At 44.7% G+C, this 20,423-nt stretch overlaps 1 protein-coding gene across 1 annotated transcript in view; it reads left to right on the top strand.

Annotated features, from left to right (window-relative positions):
- The first annotated feature begins 10,125 nt into the window (after window positions 1-10,125).
- The window catches only part of RabX5 (RAS oncogene family member RabX5), a 58,432-nt gene continuing 48,134 nt past the window's right edge, over window positions 10,126-20,423 (top strand). The window contains exon 1 of the mRNA XM_084597418.1: window positions 10,126-10,744. Coding sequence (XP_084453544.1) covers window positions 10,700-10,744 — 45 coding nt within the window. The 5' untranslated portion in view covers window positions 10,126-10,699. The remainder of the gene's footprint in view (window positions 10,745-20,423) is intronic.

Below are 20,423 nucleotides of genomic sequence, written 5' to 3'. Positions count from 1 at the left end.
TTTACTGATTGCATTCGTTGTACTCCTTACTCTCATTGTATGCTTATATATATCTGTATTACAAGATTTTTTTGGTTGTTGTTTAACATCTTTGACTTTCCTCATGTACTGTTTTATAGTGTACGTCGCCTCCCCTCCCCCCCCCCCCCCCTTATGTAATACCCTGTAAAGGGTCCTTAAGAGTTCTAAATGATGATGATGATGATGATAGCAAAACATGACATGTTGCTTGAAAGAACAGAGGAGAAATGATTGAAATTGAAGGGTCTAACCGGAAGCCTGGCTCATTCAATGCGTAAATCAATGGACCGATCCAACCGACCTATCTGCGCATGCGCCTTTTTCTTAAGTTGCACCACCGCCATCTTAGTTGCAGTCGGCTGATCAGCGCGCGCACCTGCACTGCTGCAGCCTGCGCTCCGCACGAACTCGCCGCACATTACTCATACTTCACTGCCGAAAAAAATTCCTCACATCATTAATCCACAAAATTACACTGGCTGTTACATGCGAGGCAAACGTTCTAAAGGTGCTTATGTTCTTTTAAGCGAGGCTTGCACACCTCGTTCGGTCGAAATTCTGTCGGCGTTGTTGACACCGCGTGTAGGAAATAATCGAGGGCTGCTTAAAAAAATCGTATCATGGTAATTTGTCGTCCTAGTGATTGATGATTGATTGGGGTGGGATGGCGACCATTAGTTAAAGAAATCATCCTAATCAAGTACGTAAAGAAAAAAAGAAAGATAGTTGGTAAAGGGGGGTGAAAAGGAATGAAACCGCTCAGAATGAAAACCTTATGCTTGAAGAGGCTCATTACGAAAATTTAGAGGGCGCAATCGATTAATTAATAATGTCAGTATGAGAAAAATCAAAAAAGAAAAAAAAACGTTTCAAAGCTGTCAGAATTTTCAGAAGGAACAGCTAGTGCTTGATTATGCTGATTAAGAAAATGTAGCATGTAATTTATCTATTAAATATTTAAAATATTTGAAAACTAAAAAAAATTAAAAGAACTGATTGAAAGGTGTCAAAACGATCAATTGCATGCTAAATGTTTAAATTGCACTTATAAATTCCTATTACTCATATTAATTAACTAGTTGATTATATACACTGTATTTTCTTAATTAGGATTTCAAGCATTGCCTTTTCATTCTGAGCATTTTGACGGCTTTGAAACCGCATTTTGCAAATTTTTATTTTTGAGTTGCTTTAAGAAATAATTGATAAGTTACACCTCTAAAATTTCGTAATTAGCATCATCAAGCATTGCTTTTTAATTCTGGACATTTTCACTCTTTTGAACTCTCTTTTCCTTTCTTTTCCTATGAAGGAAAAGTGTGAAGGAAAAAGAAAGTTGTGCCGCGAACATTGAATGTAGGCTCACAGCACCGCGTATCACCCGTCAGATGCTGCTGCCGCGATTCCATAAATTCGCCACTTTCGACGGGGCGCTTGTACTCAAAGCAGAATAAAAATACGATAAGAAATCGCAAAAGTGCAAATGTATTAAACTGGTTTATAGGATAGGAAGCGCGTAGTATCCGTCAGACTTCTCCATGATTACCTGACCCACACCTAAGGGAGGGAGGATACTGGGAGTGAAAGAAAAGAGACAGAGGTGCGCCGCAGTAGAGGGCTTTGGATTCATATCTACCACCTGAGGAATCTTTAACGTGCACTGCTATCGCACAGCACACGGCCGCTTTCGCGTTTCACCGCCATCGAAACACGGCCGCAGCGGCCGGGTTCGAATTCGGACACAGTGTTCAGTAGCTGGGAATCATAAGCACCGAGCCGCCGCGGAGGATCGCCTTCATTTCGTGCTGTTGAAATTCGCCTTCAACTGTACAGCGTTCCCCTTAGCGACATATATTATGGTGAGGCTACAAAAAACAAAAAACAAAATAATATGCCTCAGCCCGTCCCCTTAGCGACAGTGATTATCCTTGGGGGGCTTCGAAAACTTGGTGTTGCTAATGCACGACAGCAGGCGGTTCTCATTTCTTCCTCCAGTGTGTGACGCACTCTTCAGCAACCTCGAACTCGCGTACCGCCGCGCAGGTTTTCGACGCCTACACAATTTCCCAAATGCTGCCTGTGCCGATCATCGGCGTTTGGGGGGAACGACTCGCCCCGCTTTGCAAGCCACTGGGGAAGATGTGTTGTTTACATGACTACTCGAGATGAGAGAGCGGCGGGGTGGAGCGCTTATCTATGCGATAAGAGTCACTCGTGCACTCGTTTTGAAAATAAAGAGCCACGACCAACCCTTTGAAAAGTACCGGTGACAGCATCCGTCGTCATTTGTGAAAGCTCGAAGCGAGGAAGGCAACGCCTGCATTAGCATAACATATTGATGACGTGGATGCCTCCCTTCCTGCTTTGCGTTTGTTGTCGATTTCGTGCGTTGCCCCGGCCCCAATTGTCGTTTGATTGGCCGCCGAGTTTGGAAACTGTTACCCGAAAAAAAAAAAAAGAAAAATACATTGATGTATTAGCCAGTACATAGGGTAAATTCGGCTTGATTGGTTGTAAGTTCTATGCTGGTCGATCAGTCAGTTGGAAAATTTTCAGAATAACTGTCTGTTTCAATCAGCTTAAGGCGCGAGTTGGTGGTTTATTTGACAGTTCTTTCTTTACTCAGTCCCACCGGGTTTAGTCAAGCGCCGCAAGTTTTCATTGGGGATTGAGAAACTATGGCGTGATTTGGGCAACGTTCATTCTCGAAAACAATGTGGTAGGGAACTGCGATTTGATGAAGGCACTTTTTGGGACTTCGATATCTGCGGAAGCAAATGAATACAGTATATGCGGGGCAAGGAGTACGCAGGCTTGGAGTGCATTCTTAACAAAGAGGTGCGTTCAGATAACCCTGTGCTAGCTCAGTCTATAATGGGCTTTAATTGTTGTTTATAATGAATGCGATGAAGGTCAAAAAGCAATTACAGACAAGGTATTTCTAATACTGCGGATGAAGCATGCATATCAACGCGGAGGTGTAGAGATCAAACTGCAAAGGCGGGGATAACATAATAATCTGCATCATTGCGAGATTGACTACATTTTAAAGCGAATGCACTATTTATGAGGTCTAACCGAGCATTAAGGATGTGCGTCGCAGATACGGCGCCTTTCCTATCCTGTAAACCAATTACTAATAGAAGCATTAGTATGAAATTATAAATAGTGACAATGGTAATTAATAATGAATACTAATTGAACAATAATTCACGATAATTAGTGAAATAAGGAATCCTTGTTCACTTTGCGAATAAAGAGATTCTTGATAAGTGGCTTAAGAACAAACACGAATTGTGAACAGGTCACAAGTGCAGTACTTATCTGAATGAGAAGCCGACAAAGTGGAAACGGCAGCTGCTGCAGCCTGCAAAGTCGTGGGCGCGTATGACCATGGATTCGGTTTTGCTTTGTATAGAGACGGGAGAATTCATGCGAAGTACGGAAAGCGGCGAAACCGCTTATCCAATCAAAGAAGAGCGCGATCTTGACGAGATAGTCTCCTAGGCCGCCAGTGTCTTGAAGAGCAGTAATACACGAGGAGAAGAAAAATTACTTTTCTCTACTTGCTTCCCGATGAATTGAAAGACGCTCTTGGTTAAAAATATCGCGCATTACTTAAACATTTCCACATATATCCGCGGTAACTCAATAAAAAAAAATTTCTGAAATAAAGGTATTGTTATCTTCATTTCATTTCAGCAATGCTGTTATCATGTTTACTGAAACTTGGCTCTGTTGATGGTACGTTCATTTTTCTATGCTATAACAGCTCGTTTATTAACCGCAGCGGTGTCGTCGTGGTAGTGGCGTGTCTTTTTTCGTCAATAAGGAACTGAAATGTGACACTCTTGACATTGTGTTTCCTGTAATGACTATGAATTATTAATGATAATTACTGGCGAAATGTTGGAGGCGACTTGAATCTAGATATGATGTGTGAAATTATTCATACGCGAGGTTTGAACGTAGTGATCAAAAGCAATAACTGTGGAAATGTCGTTTCTGATATTTCTGACATTGAAATGACAAGGTGAGATAGCCTTCATTGATAAGTGCCTTTCTTTGCAGAGTAATCCTTGATGTTATTGTTTTTTAGTTTTACGCGTTTTCTCCATGTAGATTTCATGTGTTTTCAAATAAAACTGCAGTTGTTAGCAAGCGCCCGTGTCTTCTATTCTTTCTTCAGCCCCTTGTATCATTCGCGCTATTGCACAAGATGAACTACTTCCAACGCGCCCAATACTGTCATTTCTCAACCAACTCGTATTACGTGTGCTACTGAAATTCTACTTGATCGTTTTGTTACAAATTATGATGCTTCATGTGTTCAGTCAGATGTGGTCCTATGTGATATTAGTGACCACGTTAGTATATTTATGGCAGCTGAGAAGCGTAAACGTTGTAAAAAAAATCTAGGCTTACTCATGCTGCTCAGTGTGTGTCTCAAAAAAAACGGAGAAAAGTTTCGAAATGATATCAGTAAGGTAGATTTCTCTGACCTTTATTCTTTGGAAGATTGTAATGTTGCTTATGAACTGTTTATTGATATTGTGAAAGCGGTGTACGCAATACATTTTTCATATATAACCAAAAGGCGTTTGAGCCGTATACGGAAACCATGGATTACATGTAATTTCTTGGATCGCATCAAGAAGAAAAAAAAAAAAAGACTATGCAGTGAATTCGTTAAATGCAGGGATCTTGAATTGTTTGCCACCTCCAAAGCCTATCGAAACCAACTAAAGAAGGGCGTTAGGTGTGCTAGAGATCGATATTTTTCTTAATATTTTGAAGGAGGTGAAAATAATTCGGACCTGGTATGGAAAACTTAATTCGCTCTTGAAGCCCTCGAGAAAGAATGACGTCATCAAAACTATAATATATGGCGATAATGTGCCTACGGGCACGGCTATGTCGAATGCTTTTAACACCTTCTTCACAGAAGTGACAACCATGCCTTGTGACAATACCGATTACTCATACATAAATGATAGCGTAGAACATAGCTTGTTCCTTCAGTCTGTTTCTGAAGCTGAGGTCGTACCGACAATTAAGCTTGTTTTTTATCGCCCCCAACGTGTTTATTTACCTTTTGGGTTTTAAATGGTATATTTCCAAATCAAATGCAGTTGCTAAAGCAGTTGTAGTTTAAAAGAAATGCGATAAGAACTTCCTTGGAAACTACAGACCGATTTCTCTTCTGCCTATCTTTCCTAAGGGCCTAAGAAAACGTATTTCTTCCCGGATAGAAAAATTCATATAAAAATGACATTATAACAAGACGGAAATTCGGATTTCTTAAGAACAAATGCACTCAGCTCGCGCTTCCCCCCGAGAAAAAGTGCATATTAGACAGGTTTGAAAAGAAGCATATTGTGCTATGATTTTTCATAGACTTCAGAAATACATTGGACTTTTTAACCCACGAGCTGCCTATTGGAAAGTTTGAATTGTATGGAATTAGAATCATTGCACTGACACATTTAAAACCCTTTCTTTCGAACCGTGCACAATATGCTAGCATTAACGGGCTTGAGTATAGCTTCAATTTTATTAAATGTGGAGTGTTACAGGGCGGCATATTAGTCTCTCCACAACTTGTATATTAGCGAGATAGTAAACATCAGCGTGGCGGGACATGGTCCATAGGGTCACGAAGAGTCGGACACGACTGAACGCCTGAACTGAACTGAAACATCACTGACCGATCACTGCTTTTTATCTATGCAGGTGACACTGGTATTTCACTACCCTCGAAAGATTGTGATGCCCTGATAGACAAATGAAACATTACCTTATCTCAACTAAACACCTGGACAGAACGAAATAGGCCAAAATTAATGCAAGCAAAACTAAAGCTGTTATCTTCTGACCTAGAAAACAAATGCTGCATACTAATAAACTTCGACTAATAAATTCAGAAGAGATTGAAATAGCCGACAAATTTTAAACGCTCGGAGTCATCTTTCACGAAATAATGTCATAGAACCATCATGTAGACAGTATAATGCTCGAACATGCTCGATTTTTTCAAGTTTCACTTAGTTATCAGCCCAACCAGGCAGATAAATCTTTCGAAATGTTTAGCTTTCGACATTTATATCGCCTCAAAACAATGCTCCAGTGAATATCAAAGAATTCATAAATATATGATTGTTTTTATCTCATCTGAAATATTGTCACCTTGTTTGGGGCATGACCACCCTGAACAATATTAAGAGAATTTACCTACTTCAAAAGACAGTGATAAGATGTATGTTCATGTTTAATTTCGGAGTACAAGACAGTATTTAGAAGACGCGGGTATTGTGACAATATTTGGTATGTATAGGTTTCAGTTGCTTTCGAGGTATAAAAAGGAATAACTGCGTTATACTGATTATTTAGGGACACTATCCTGTCTAACGCCGAGCATAAAACTGTATCCTACGAGACGACACTCCCCCATCGCAGATTATTCAAACCAAATCAACTCAGTTTATTTGCCATCAGGAAATGTCTAGATGGAGGGGAGCTGCAAGAAAAAGCTGCCCGTTGGCAGCTTGACTGGCCCGAAACAATCAGTTTGGCTGGATGTTGCGGGAGAAGAAGAAACTACGGGTTACAAATTATTGCTTCCCAGCTACGGAAACACCTAGACACGTTTCATCACAAAAATATTCATATAATTAGTACACCGTTCCGCGGTTTTCGTAACTAATTCCTGCTCTTTAAGAATAGCCTAGTTGTATATTCTTTTTACCTTTTGTTAGAATATGTACTTCACAAGTTATTGAAAATATTTCATTTTAGTTTTTATGGTATGTGTCTCATGTTATTTTCGCATCGTTGACTAATATGTATTTAAAGTTTTCCTGATCCCTTTGTAGAGTCTTTGTCAAAAGTCTAGAGCTCAAGGGGTCCGCTTCTGAGCCGATTCGTATGGATTGTAACGCATTTCCGGTTTTCTGAATTTTGAGATGGTAAGAGTTTTTGCTTTACCCTCTCCAATGGCAAGGATCTCCACAAATGCTAAATTAGCCGCACTACACAACACCACAATAGACCGCCAGGCTCTACACGTTTGACAAAGTCTGCAAATGTAGGGGCCGAGGGCTCGTCAAGCGCCTCAAGCTTTTTTCCTCTGCCCTTTTCATCGTTCTGACGAAGATATACCTATTATTATTAACATTATTTATTATTATTATTATTATTATTATTATTATTATTATTATTATTATTATTATTATTATTATTATTATTATTATTATTATTATTATTATTATTAAATTTATGATTAAATAAAAGCTGAAAATGCAAACAAAATAAATAAAATAACATCTTGCTGCGCGCCATGGTTGCCTGTATAGGTGCACCGCGCATTTGCTATGGTATGTCAGACCAAGCCAGAATGGCGAGTCAATCTGGTCCTTCTACTGTCTCGGCCGAAGAAGCGACCGGCTGAGTTGGAACGGGAACGTAAGCAGCTAAAATGTGTATATCCTACAGCGTAAACAAATCGAAACTTAAAGCAAAACCAAAAAGAATAATTCACCAACAACTAAATCGAATTTAACCGTAGTTTCGCGCGTCTAACTCGGTTTAATTCTTCGTTGAAACCATGCTAATTTCTTCACACACACACACACGCACGCACGCACGCACGCACGCACGCACGCACGCACGCACGCACGCACGCACGCACGCACGCACGCACGCACACACACACACACACACACACACACACACACACACACACACACACACACACACACACACACACACACACACACACACACACACACACACACACACACACACACACACACACACACACACACACACACACACACACACACACACACACACACACACACACACACACACACACACACACACACACACACACACACACACACACACACACACACACACACACACACACACACACACACACACACACACACACACACACACACACACACACACACACACACACACACACACACACACACACACACACACACACACACACACACACACACACACACACACACACACACACACACACACACACACACACACACACACACACACACACACACACACACACACACACACACACACACACACACACACACACACACACACACACACACACACACACACACACACACACACACACACACACACACACACACACACACACACACACACACACACACACACACACACACACACACACACACACACACACACACACACACACACACACACACACACACACACACACACACACACACACACACACACACACACACACACACACACACACACACACACACACACACACACACACACACACACACACACACACACACACACACACACACACACACACACACACACACACACACACACACACACACACACACACACACACACACACACACACACACACACACACACACACACACACACACACACACACACACACACACACACACACACACACACACACACACACACACACACACACACACACTATACAATTCTTGCTCTTGGCGCATGATAGCCTCAGTTGCTTATGCGCCATAAAACCCCAATACAATACAATACAATTCTAAAGGAGATGCTGTTGTATGGGGTACCAGACTTTTTAAGCGCATATTTTGCGTGAATGTTTCAGCAGTACTTTACATGCGTTGTTTCTGGGCTTCTCTCACTGACAAATTTTCGCGCTGCCTCCAGGTGACAATGTTATCAATATGATGCGCGTGATGATTTGGAGAAGTTTGGACCGCTCCTTTTGGCTTCCCACCACACCAGAATAAGGGGCCGTGTTATGCACGTCACTGATAAGAATGCCTCTTTTCAGCGATGATGTCGCGGAAGTCTACTGAACATTGCCCTTTTCCTTTGAAACAGTCCGCTAATGTTTCTTAATATTTCGTCTGATTGCCACTCTGCACAACCGTGCAATGCAATCAAAGCCTTCCCAGGAATTGTGGTTTATTCTAGGCTTCGAGCGTATCGGACGTAGGAACACACAGAGTTCTGAGATACCGCCACCGGCGCTGAAGTGTCCGGAGAGTAAATGTCGCGAGTGGTAGGCGTTGACCTTCTCGACTAGACAATGTGGCTCAAAACGTAGGGTCGAGAGCCTCTACGTTTCCCTTTGTTTTCGAAGGAAAAAGCGAATCTGCTACTTTCGCAACGTCACAATAGGTGGCGCGTGTCGACCTACTCTGCTATGCTGCGCAGACTGCACAGGACCTTGGGGTTCGCAACAAGCGCACGCACCGTGCCATAAGCGCCCTTCCCCAAGTGTTCGCTGAAGCGCACCCTGGGTGGCGCAACGCTCAAGCCATGCACCAGCCCGTGGAACGCAAGCGCGGGATTCACGCAGTGGGTTCTTTCTTCGGAGTCTGGCCACTATGAGTCATCTTATCGACTGCGTTTTCAGGGTCACCTGCTGATCGATCCAAGTGTAGACGGTAACGTGTTCGCGTCTCTCGCAGTCTGCCTATTCTTAATCTCCGCTGTAGGCAAGCCCAAACTGGAGCTCCACGAAACAGACGTTGTCCAGACCCGGCGCTCGTTGAGGTCGGTCCTGGAGCGCCAGAAATACGCGAAAGCGAAAGGGCCAGCGATGATGCCGGTGGCGTCGTCAAACAGCAGACGACCGCATGCGCGTCGCGTCGTCTGCTGTGCGGCGCGCGCGCTGGCCTCGGCTTCTTGGTTTCGCTTTTAGGTCTCCTCTCTCACATCGAGACCGAAATAAGCGCGCCTCTTGTGCACTCCTCGCACCAATGAGCGCCGACTTTATTGTCAAGCGCCGGCCGGCGAACAGCGCAGCCTCTTCATCTCGTCGCCTCTCAGAAGTGTCCCAGAAGCTCGGCGACAAATAATGGACGCCCGTTCGGGCAGCTAAGCGCCGAAGAAAAGGCCCAGCGCTAGCTAAGGGGCGTCTACTGCTTCGAAACTCGCAGGGCTGCCAGTGTGAAGGCGTGTGCCAAGTCGGGCGCCGCCGGATGTTTGGAGGGGGGAGGGGGGGTCCAAAATTAAACCTTTTGTTGCGCTCTTTAGCTTTGCTAGCTGGGACGCCAGCCGTGGCCTCACCACCGACGTAGGCGGCGGGCAGGGGCGCTGTTCCGCGCGCTCCCCTTCGCCCCAGCGCGCTCGGGCGTTGTTGTCGGCGGCGCTTGAACCGTGACGATCTGCGGAAAGGGACGACGCGACGCTATGCGTCATGACGCTACCCCGGAATCGGTAAATGTTCTCTGACGACGACGCAGGTGGAAGAACAATTCGTCGTACCTGCCCACTCGCTCGGCCGCCGCTCCCGTGTACCTGGTTGCCGCTTTCCCCGCCGACGGACGCCCGGGAGTCACGTTGCCGGAGCCTCCCATCCCGCAGCACTCCAGGCGAGAAGGAAGAATTCGCGTTACGTGCCGGCGACGCTGTGCCCCTCCTCTCTGCTCGTCGTGAGCGAGGCCCGGAAAACCCTTGCCTGTCTTTTTAAATGGACGCCGACCATAACAGCGTGCGGAGCGCACTGTGAGCGAGCGTCGTTTGTTTTGGAAAGTGCGCGGGTGATCGGAGGCGAAGTGTCCCTTCGGGAGTCGTCTCCCTGACCTTGATCGGTTGCACCCTGACGGTGTGCGCGGTGTCCGCCGGGCCTTCGACCGCTCCGATGAGGATTGACAGCGAGGGATCGGGGATCGAACATTTCCCGCAGGTGAGTGCCAAGAGTCCACTGTCGCCTCTTGTAGGTCACTTGTCGCGCTTTGAGTGGAGAAGGCAAATTAACGCGGAGGGCATGTAAGCGATTGTCGTAATCTTAGTCCAGGGTATGACAGTGCTCTATGGAAGGGATCGACATTTAGGAAATAACAGTAAAATATTAATAATAATTGGCTCACAGGAAGGGAAAATGCGCAGCATCCGTCACACTTGTTTCTACGGACACCTAGGAAATAATGCAAATATTGTATTAAAACCATCCCCAATCTATTTAGCGCTCATTTTTATCACGGGCCGTTAAGCATTGGCTTTGACATTGTGCCATGTCTTGACGAATGTACTGAACCAACGCGTAGATCACTTAGTAATGAATGAAGAGGTTTTTAATTAAAAAGAAAAGAAAGGTTGTGCCTATTTCTGGAGGTAGTGCCTAATGTTTCCGTATGCAGTGATGAGCTGTTTCGATGGGCTCTCCGTCTTACGCATCCCACGGTTTTAATCAAATGCGCATGAAAATCGCACGCTAGCGAAACGCAGAGGACCACTGTTTCTACGCCCGTATGAAGGCAGTCTTCGGACTTGTTCTCATGTTTGTGCGAAGCGTCTCATAAGTCAGCAGACGTCTTAATATGCTTAAACCGTTATAGAAAGAACAAATAGGAACAAATAAAATGAAATGATGCCTGCCGCATGTCTCTGCTTGCGTCTGTTCTCGCAACAACTTGTCAGCACTACGGCAGCGGGGTAATTCGACGTCCTCGGGAGATAAAATCACTTGACGGCCTCCATCAAGGAGGAGATAAAATCCCTCGGTCACCTCTTGAACTTTCTTCGATGCAGCATTTGGCAAATGAATCCTGCGTCTCCTCTCGGAGTCCAAGAATCCGTCTGAATACGGGCCTCACGAACACGTTCTACTGAGACTACCACAATGAATCCGCAGCTGTAACTGCAGCTGAAAATGCCTTTCACTACCACCCCCAAGTCTAAACGGCGTGGCTGTATCTTACCGTTTAGAGGCTTCATTTGAAGAGAGACTGAACAAACCCTTATCACTCTACTACGGCGTCCCCGGGTAGCCATGTTTACATGAAATTGACAAAGTCGATTCGTGTCCTTTTTTGGAGGGAAAGTGTAAACGCGTGAGCCCCCTTTCTCCTTACTACGAAATTCAATCTACATTCTTCCGAGTTCACACATAAAAATATATTGAGACACGCAGTACAATTTTATGCGTACTGCCGATCGTCCCGTAGTGAACTTACCTTGAAGCAGGGATATTCCACTTAGTATTTTCCCGAGTACGCGGAAACCTTTGCATGGCTCACACGCCTATCCTGCCAGGTGTATCGGCTTCGGTAGTTGGGCGTGCGTTGTGCAATCGTCGTTACGCACGAGAAGCGTTATAACGCAACCAGCGCGAAGAGGTCCTCAAAAACGACCTGAGCAGGCGCCCGTGCTTGCTCGCTTCATAGAGTAGAAGATCATAAAGCGGTTATTCACAGAGTAGTAGTTTCACGGTCTGCATTTTATAGTAGTTCACAGGGCCCCACACTCGACATTGGCCAGGAATCACTGACGGGGGCAATGCATTTATATTAGTGGCCTGACAACGCACTTTCTGCTCGAATCTTTATTCCCCCAGACTACCCAAAAGCGAACTTTAAACGCGACCGCAAGCTTTATGCCATTCATTTCGGCATAGCCATAACGTCATATTCTTCGCATATATATTCTCCACCGCTGTTGTGTGGCTCACTCTGAGCAAGAAGCTCGCACGAGTTTCAAAGCCTTTCTTTTTTCAGCTATGGCCAGTGACAGCAACCCCATCAGCGTAGAATATTGTGATTCGAACGTTGGTTTTAATGCCTGCCTCGATGCATTGTACCTTTATTCCGCCGAGGAACCAAGCGCCAGGCAACGTATAAGGGAAGACGATTTCAAGCCGTCAAATGTGAGGCGCGTGAAGTCACGAGTGCGACGCGGCTTTAGTCACAAAAGTTTGCGTCGACGCGAAAAAGAATACTGACAGGTGGCCTCATTTGTCACGCATCGCGTCGCATGCGGAAAACAGACAGCGACACTTTGTAGATCATTAAAGAAAAATCCGCGCCATTTGTCTGCCTGAAAGGCTGCAAAGATGCTCAAAAATATATTTTGCCTTAAAACCTCATCGCCTTGATGCAGTACGTCTTTCAAGTGCGGAAAATTGGCGTATCGCAAAAAATTATTAAAAAGTATATTGAGTTTCGATTTACTCTACTGCAGGCTCTCTAGCGGTAGTGATTTTTGTGGTTTTTATTTGGAGCAAGTATTTGTCAATCCGACGTCTGACGATTTCGCTATTTGCATTTGTCTGCGGTTAAAAAAATAATAAATAAAGATAAAAATCAAGCCGTTCGACGCAGCCGAACATTGATATCGAACATTTTGCTCATGATACATTAAGGGAACACGTCGATGGTAGAATTGAAGCCTAAATGTAAACACTAGAATTGTTTTTTTATTCATAATTTTATGATGTTACCCAGTGGTATGCAGAATATCACTTGGTGCGGCATCACTCCGAACTCCGTAATGTCCGCAGTAGAGGCGACGCTCTAAAACAGTCACCTTCCACGTTGCCGTCATGAGTGAGCATGAAAGGAGGCTTACTCTGCTCAATGGCGCCTCATTTCCGCTTCTGCAAGTGCTCGACCTCAGTGCGCGTTTAAGTTATCCACAGGGAAGCGCGATGGTGTTCCTAAATGTCAGCTTTGCAGAAGCTCGTTTAGGTTCACCTTCTTGCTGGCGGTGGATACGAGCTGCTCACCGAGACGGGGGATAGTGTTACGCCTTTCAGTTTTGCGCACGAAACCAGCGCGGAGTGAAGACTACGCATGTGCTACTTTAGCATGCGTGAAGAACGTGAGCAGCTGACCTACGAAACTTCGTTCAGGTTCGCGTTTTGGGTTCTTCTAGGCGGCGATACAACAACGGATACCAAAAGCAGTTCATACTCTAAACGTAACATTTTTCACCTCTCAATTTTTTCACGAACGGCTATGAACCATTCGGCGCGCGCTTATGTCTATAAACCGATACCGACAGAGACAATTCAGAACGGAAACCTAAATTCCTCTCCCCGTTCGGGCTAATTATTTATTCAAAACATAATACCGCTAAACTTGCGTAAAAGTTGCGAATAGGTGCCTAAATGTTCCTAACCCCAGTTTCTTCGGGACCCTAAGGCCCATAAACTTAAGCCAGACTCGCCTCTAAGCGTATTCTTAGCATTCAGATGGTCCCAGATGGGAGGTCTGCAGGCGGATCGCATTCGTAAACGTGTAACAGAGTATATTGCAGACAGCTGCTTAGGGCCATTGGCTATATAGGGACGCAGTCTGCTTCATCCGTGCGCGTCTTGGCGTGCAGGGCAGTAGCCTGCGCTGCCACTCGACTTCTCATGCAAAGCGGCGTGCTGGGGGAGGCTATATTTAAAATGCGTGGGACACCCCCCCTTTCTCAGCTTCTCCTCTGCTCGTCTTGACTTTAGCGCGCTCTGAGCGTGGAGTTGGCTCGCCGTCATCTCCGCACTTTTCGTCACGCCTAGCGCGCGTTCCTATTCACGGGCTCGAAAAGGACGACGCGCGAGAGATCGGTTGCACGCTGCTCAACAGCTTTCGAGCCAGGCTAAGCCGGCACGAAGACGTTTCAGCGCTTCAAAATGTGATGGCCAAGCTTGCGGGCACGAAGTTAACGTGCCGTGGATCTATAAAGGCGCATATGTCACGCAAAACATTCACAGCAGAGTGGCGACAGCTATATTAAGCTGCGTACACTGACGACACTGCCTCTGAACGCCTGGAGCTCCGCGTGAGCAGGAGTGTGTACTCGGAATTTTGAATGGCCTTTTTTATTTTTTTACATAATCTTTTCAGTGTTTGAGCTGGCAGAGAAGTCCCAGCATATCGACATTTTGCATTTGTTACTTGCACGCTTAACTTTTGAGTGCTCGAATGAAAAACAGCGACAGCTTAATATCCTAGAAGTGATGAAAGTTTCTGCAAGTGGATTCCGCTTGCACGTCTGCACGGCCGATACCTAGCTTTGGTCACTCCAGTATTTGCTTCAGTTCATATGGGCTGAGTGACACAAAGGCGCTTATGGCGGCACATTTAACATGGCCGAGCACTAATTGGACGTAGGGCTTCCTGACATTACGTTTGGCAGGAGATATGCCAACTCGGGTCTCTCCTTTTATATAGAAGGGTGACATCAGAATGAACATACGGCTCGGTTGCAACGGAGCTTTTTATGCATGCTGGTAGCTTATGCTGTGGCGTCATACCCTTCAAGGCGAATCTTAAATATCCCCCAAATTTTTTTTTTCAGTTTTATTTTTGTGCAAACTGGATAAAAGCTAAATTTTTATGAGAAACCGGTTTGGCTTGACCTAAGAGTATAAAAATAATTCACGGGTAATGATTACGATTCAAGCGGCGAGGTATGCGCTATGTGCTATGACTTAGACTGTATAGAGACGAAGTTGTGGTTATATATTGTTTTATTTTCTCGAGATCAACGTTCCAAAGCAACTCGGGCTATGGAAAGAGTAATTTCCGAAGGGCTCCGAAAATTAGGGTTCTTTAACGTGCACTGACATCGCACAGCACACGAGTGCTTTGCTCTGCGCCCCAACGTAAAGCATCCGCCATGCCCGGGATCCGATCCCGCATCACTGAGCGCGACAGTTGAGCGCCCTAAAAACTACACGCGTTTTTTTTTTTTAGTCATCAAATATCTTTATTTGCCTATGCGCCCTAAGCCTTCATATTGTTACGGGGCAGGAGAGCTCGAGCTAGGCCCGCCGCGATTATTTAATTAAACCGTATCACCGTCATTCGGCCATCTTTTCTCTGTTCTCCTTGTTCATCGGCTTGCTGCTCCGTATCAATATTCTTGAATGAGGTTAATTTTTAAATATATCCGGTCCTTTATGTTAAGGCCTTTCGTCTCTGGCGCCTCTAGCTACAAGAGGGCAGAGTGGTTCCCACTCTTCATTTTCTCACTTGCCAACTAACTGTGGTAAGTGTTGAGCAGTTTATGGTAGGTGGCAGAAGGCAAAGGTTTCTGAATCACAACGCATTTTCCGTGATTTTGTGCTACTCATCGCTAAAGCAATAGGGTTCGTAATATGTACCGATTGCTATCTCGATCCTTGATATTTTTCGCCAACCTCAATATCAGTTCAATACTCAAGTGTATGGTTGTCGCAGCTAGGTACGTATCAGCACTGACGTTACAAGTGGCAGTGACCTAATGGCGGTATAAAGAGGAATAGCTAAAGAATTGTAACATTTAAAACGGCTCGGGTTTATGCGGGGACCAAGCAGCGCTTTCCATTGTCGCCTTGAGCACAGAGTCGCATGTTTTGTGTTGCACTTTTAGTGTTATTTAGTTCGAGTAGAATAACTCAAAACAACTGCAGCAACCCGAAGCACTTCCTCCTGAATTTACAGCATAGCTTCTGGGTCATTACACGCGAAAGACGACAAGTAAAATGTTTGATACTTCTTTCCAGCGCGCAAAAAGTTATACAGATTGAAGAACGTTGTGACAAAACGAGCAGAAAGATTATTTTTACAAAAAAAAAAAAAAACAACTTTTGTTTTGACGTTATACTAAAAGTGAGGAAAAATCATTTATTAAGGGCAACTTCTCCTTAAAGCATGTTAGCTCGCGCAGGCGTCTATGGCGACATTTGGAAAAATGAATGTGTGCTCTTTCTTGCCTAAAAAATGAAACTTGACTGTCGTTACTTTCTACGGGAAATGGCACGCTAAACATCGTTAAAGTCGTGCTTTTTTTCGATTTTTAAAGTTTAACGTAAATGAAAAAGACTTCCTCGATACTTGTTTGAGGTGTTTTCTAGAACCTGGTTTCGCTGTTCCCTGTGTTTGAATTCCGAAATTTTATTGCATTGTTTTGTGAAAGAACGACGAAAGGCCTAAATGTCACCGAAACCGCCACAATCAGGGCAGGAAACATCATGTGGGCCCCCCAAATGTGAGATACAGCGTCCCTGAACGACCTATCCAATCTTCGACTTCAGTCAAATAAATGTCCAGAGCCGCCATAACCTGGGCGAAGCGTTATTGCGATTCTGTGCTATGCGAATTGCATACCTGCGCATATAATCGAAGCGACAGATGGGACCGTACTGTCTATAAGGTACAATCGTGCCTCAATGGTATACGCTGACTGCCTCGCGGCCATCTGGGTCAGGGTTTATTGCTAGGCATATCACTCTCGTGTTCCTAGCTCTGCTGATGCCTTTGAGCGTACACCTGCATTACGCGCGTGGTGCAATTGGTAGAACAAAAATGCCTTCTGACGGACAGGGTAGGGCACTTATGGAGGAATCCATGAGGTCCACTCGTAACAGTAGAAAGCCCCAAACGCGAGACCAAATTCGAAATCAGGTTGTGTGCCGCCCACTCCAGGCAAGCGGATGTAACGAACAGGTCTGTGCTTTATGAATCACTCGCAGCAGCGAGATGTATATCTAAACAAGAGAAACGGTATGCGAAACGTTGCAGACAGGTCCGTGTAGCAGCACTGTGCAGGTGTACCTAAGCTTGTCAGGGGCACAATGCGTGCACTGCACGTGGAGGAACTGGACAGGTGTCGGGACAGCCGCGTTGCGCACTGCGCATGCTCCACGCGCCACAGGGGCCACACCGGATTCCGATAGAATGCATGGTCCGCAGTTTTGCTTTACGCGTTTCGACACGGCGGCCTGCACAAGAAGGGAAGGGGCGTCCGGAATTGCCCAAACGCTCTTCCGCGCATTGTTTTCTCCTCCGCGCATGGGTGGCACGCATGCATGCGAAACTCTAGCGACGATACACCGTCCTGTCTCCCTCCCGGCCGACGCCTGTTTTGAGTACCTTATAGGTTCGCCCCGGCGGGATGGCCCTTGCCACGCTCATCGCGCTTTCTTTTTTTTTTTTTTGTTCAAAATTCTGACATCGGTTCATCACTGTAGCTTCTTTATGCTTTGCTATATTTTTCGGTTCTATGCGAGCTACAGTTGAAAGAGGCCAGAACTGCCCATAACAGAATGCAATGCATTGGCCCCACGTGGAAACCACGCGACACTCAAAAAGCACGCAATAGGAAACAGCGGGTGTCAGAAGCAGGTCAGGGCATCTACCCACATGCGTCCCAAAACAAACATTTCCTTTACTGAACGACACAAAAAAGCGACGACAGCAGCGGCGGTCGGTATTTGAGTCGTATGCCAGGAGGAACACGATTCGACATCCAGTGCTATTGGGTCTTCATTTGTTTTTCAAAGGACACAATGTCTTCTGTGAATGGTGCCTGACCCGTCTGATTAAAATACTCGTGGAAACGAATCGTTTATGTGTCGTCGCGCAATCAAAAAGACGTCAGCTGCAGCTCTTGTACAGCTGGAAAGAAACATTGGAAATTAAATACTTTAAGTAGCAGCAGGTTCAATCGAGACTGTCCTTGCCGGTTGCGCGCTTTTATTATTTACTGAAAACGTCAAATGATCATAATGCCGTGGCCGGACTAGGGACCTCAGAATAAAATGTGCAGACAAATGAAAATAATTGACTCTGCGATTAAAGCATGGCATTACGAAGACGTTTTTAGAATGTTTGCCTAATAAAAATTTACTAATCCCTTCAGCTCACGCAACAGAATTTCGAGACACAGGGAATCTAAATTTATTTTGCCCGCTTTCATGGTCCCAATAGTACTTAAAGCATAGAAAGTGTACCTATATGACGTAAACATTTTATAATAAATTTTTAATAAATATTTGTTTCGATAGTTTTGGCTTCGACAGCCGAATGGCGACAATGTGACATCGCAAGTCGAGTACGTGTCACGGAATGCGTACGAAAGCTGCTTCGCCATTTTTAAGCTCTACACTATATGCCACTAAGCTGCCCCAAAAGCTTTAAAGACGACGACCGGGCAAATAGCTGTTATATCGTATACCTTCCGTGCACCACCCGTGACCTCAATCATAGGTAGGACGTCATAGCCCCGTTTCAGTTACTGATATCGAAACGAAGCGTGCAGTAGGGGAGAAATATAACTGAATAATGTATCCTGATTTTATTATTATGCAGATTACTCTAAGACGTTCGAGCCCTAGAAGTTGACCCGTGAAATGTAATGTTTTCTTTGTTTTTTTTTTTCTTTTTCAGTCAGCTCTTGGCGTATTGCCCCTGGTAAGCATTATCAAATATCACATTATTCGCTAGGTGTCAGCGGTACATCCTATGAGGTCAGTGGTGTAGCAGCAAAAAAGAAAGATAATAAAATGAAAAGAACGCAAAAAGAATCGTTCAGTTACACGGCCGTTGCTATAGAGCTATCATAATCAGTAGCCTGCCTTGACTGCGAAGGCCTCTTTCTATATATATATATATATATATATATATATATATATATATATATATATATATATATATATATATATATAGAATTTATAAAACCTTGGGTACATTTAGCTCTAGAGCACTATACCCGGCGCACGCACACACACACACACACACACACACACACACACACACACACATATATAATATGTGTGTGTGTGTGTGTGTGTGTGTGTGTGTGTGTGTGCGTGCGCCGGGTATAGTGCTCTAGAGCTAAATGTACCCAAGGTTTTATAAATTCTGTGTACTCCAGCCCAGTGCAATCAATTCCGAGGTGTTAAGAGTCAGCTATACTAAACTGCAGTAGTTAATTTGTTCACCAAAGATAATTATTTAGTTAAGACTAATAACCTATTTTTAATTGCCTTGAGAGAAAACGTGTCAGTAGAAAAGTTGTAGCTCTCTTCGAAAAACGGCTGGCTAAGTTGTTTCCATCACGTTACGACTTACGCTGCCCTATTTATAGGCCTTCAAACAATACTGCCACCTGGCTAGCTGTTATTTTAAATCATATTTGCCAAGTGCGTACAACCAGCTTCATCGTATAGAGCATGGCCCAGAAAAGCGGATTTTGTTATCTCGAACGCGTTTCGGGGCGCAGTCACGATGAAGATTTTTTACTGCGGCAGGCGTCATTTTCGGCTGATAAGAAAATCACTTTCCGTAGACGCTGCGCTAGTTTCATAGAAACAGCGCAGCCAGCAGTTTTTAGAGGTTTACAACTTTTGCATTGACACGCTTTCTCTGAAGCCCATAATTAAAAATAGCTAATTAGTCTTAGTGAACGAAAACAATTCTGCAGATTAGCATAGGCGACTGGGAACAGTTCTTAATTGAGTTGACTGCGCTATCGCTCGCAGTATTTTTAAAAACCTTCGGCATAAATTAAGCTACGGGCGCATTCGCAGGCCTTCGTCGGCTGTAAATGCCACCAAGGCCCTGCGTTTGGGCTCATTTGTTTGCAATGTGTTTTCTGGTAGTAGGCTGTGGTGTTAATTCTGTTTGCCGAACTTCACCACCTAGCTCTTGAGCTGCATATTTCAAGGTGACTTCGTCGTTTCTAATAGCTGCTTTCGACCATAGTTGCGCCCAGTGGAAACCGCAAAACGTATGTGCTTACATCGCAGAGGCTTTCACCTCTCCTTTCAAAGCAGCAACGTCCGCACCACGCACTGCACCGTTAGCTTATACCCTTGTGTCAGACTTGAGAAA

Source organism: Amblyomma maculatum, chromosome 3 (assembly GCF_055883805.1).
Source record: "Amblyomma maculatum isolate TAMU_Amacu chromosome 3, ASM5588380v1, whole genome shotgun sequence".
In the NCBI taxonomy this organism is placed as follows: domain Eukaryota; kingdom Metazoa; phylum Arthropoda; class Arachnida; order Ixodida; family Ixodidae; genus Amblyomma; species Amblyomma maculatum.
This window is presented reverse-complemented; position numbering and strand designations above follow the sequence as displayed.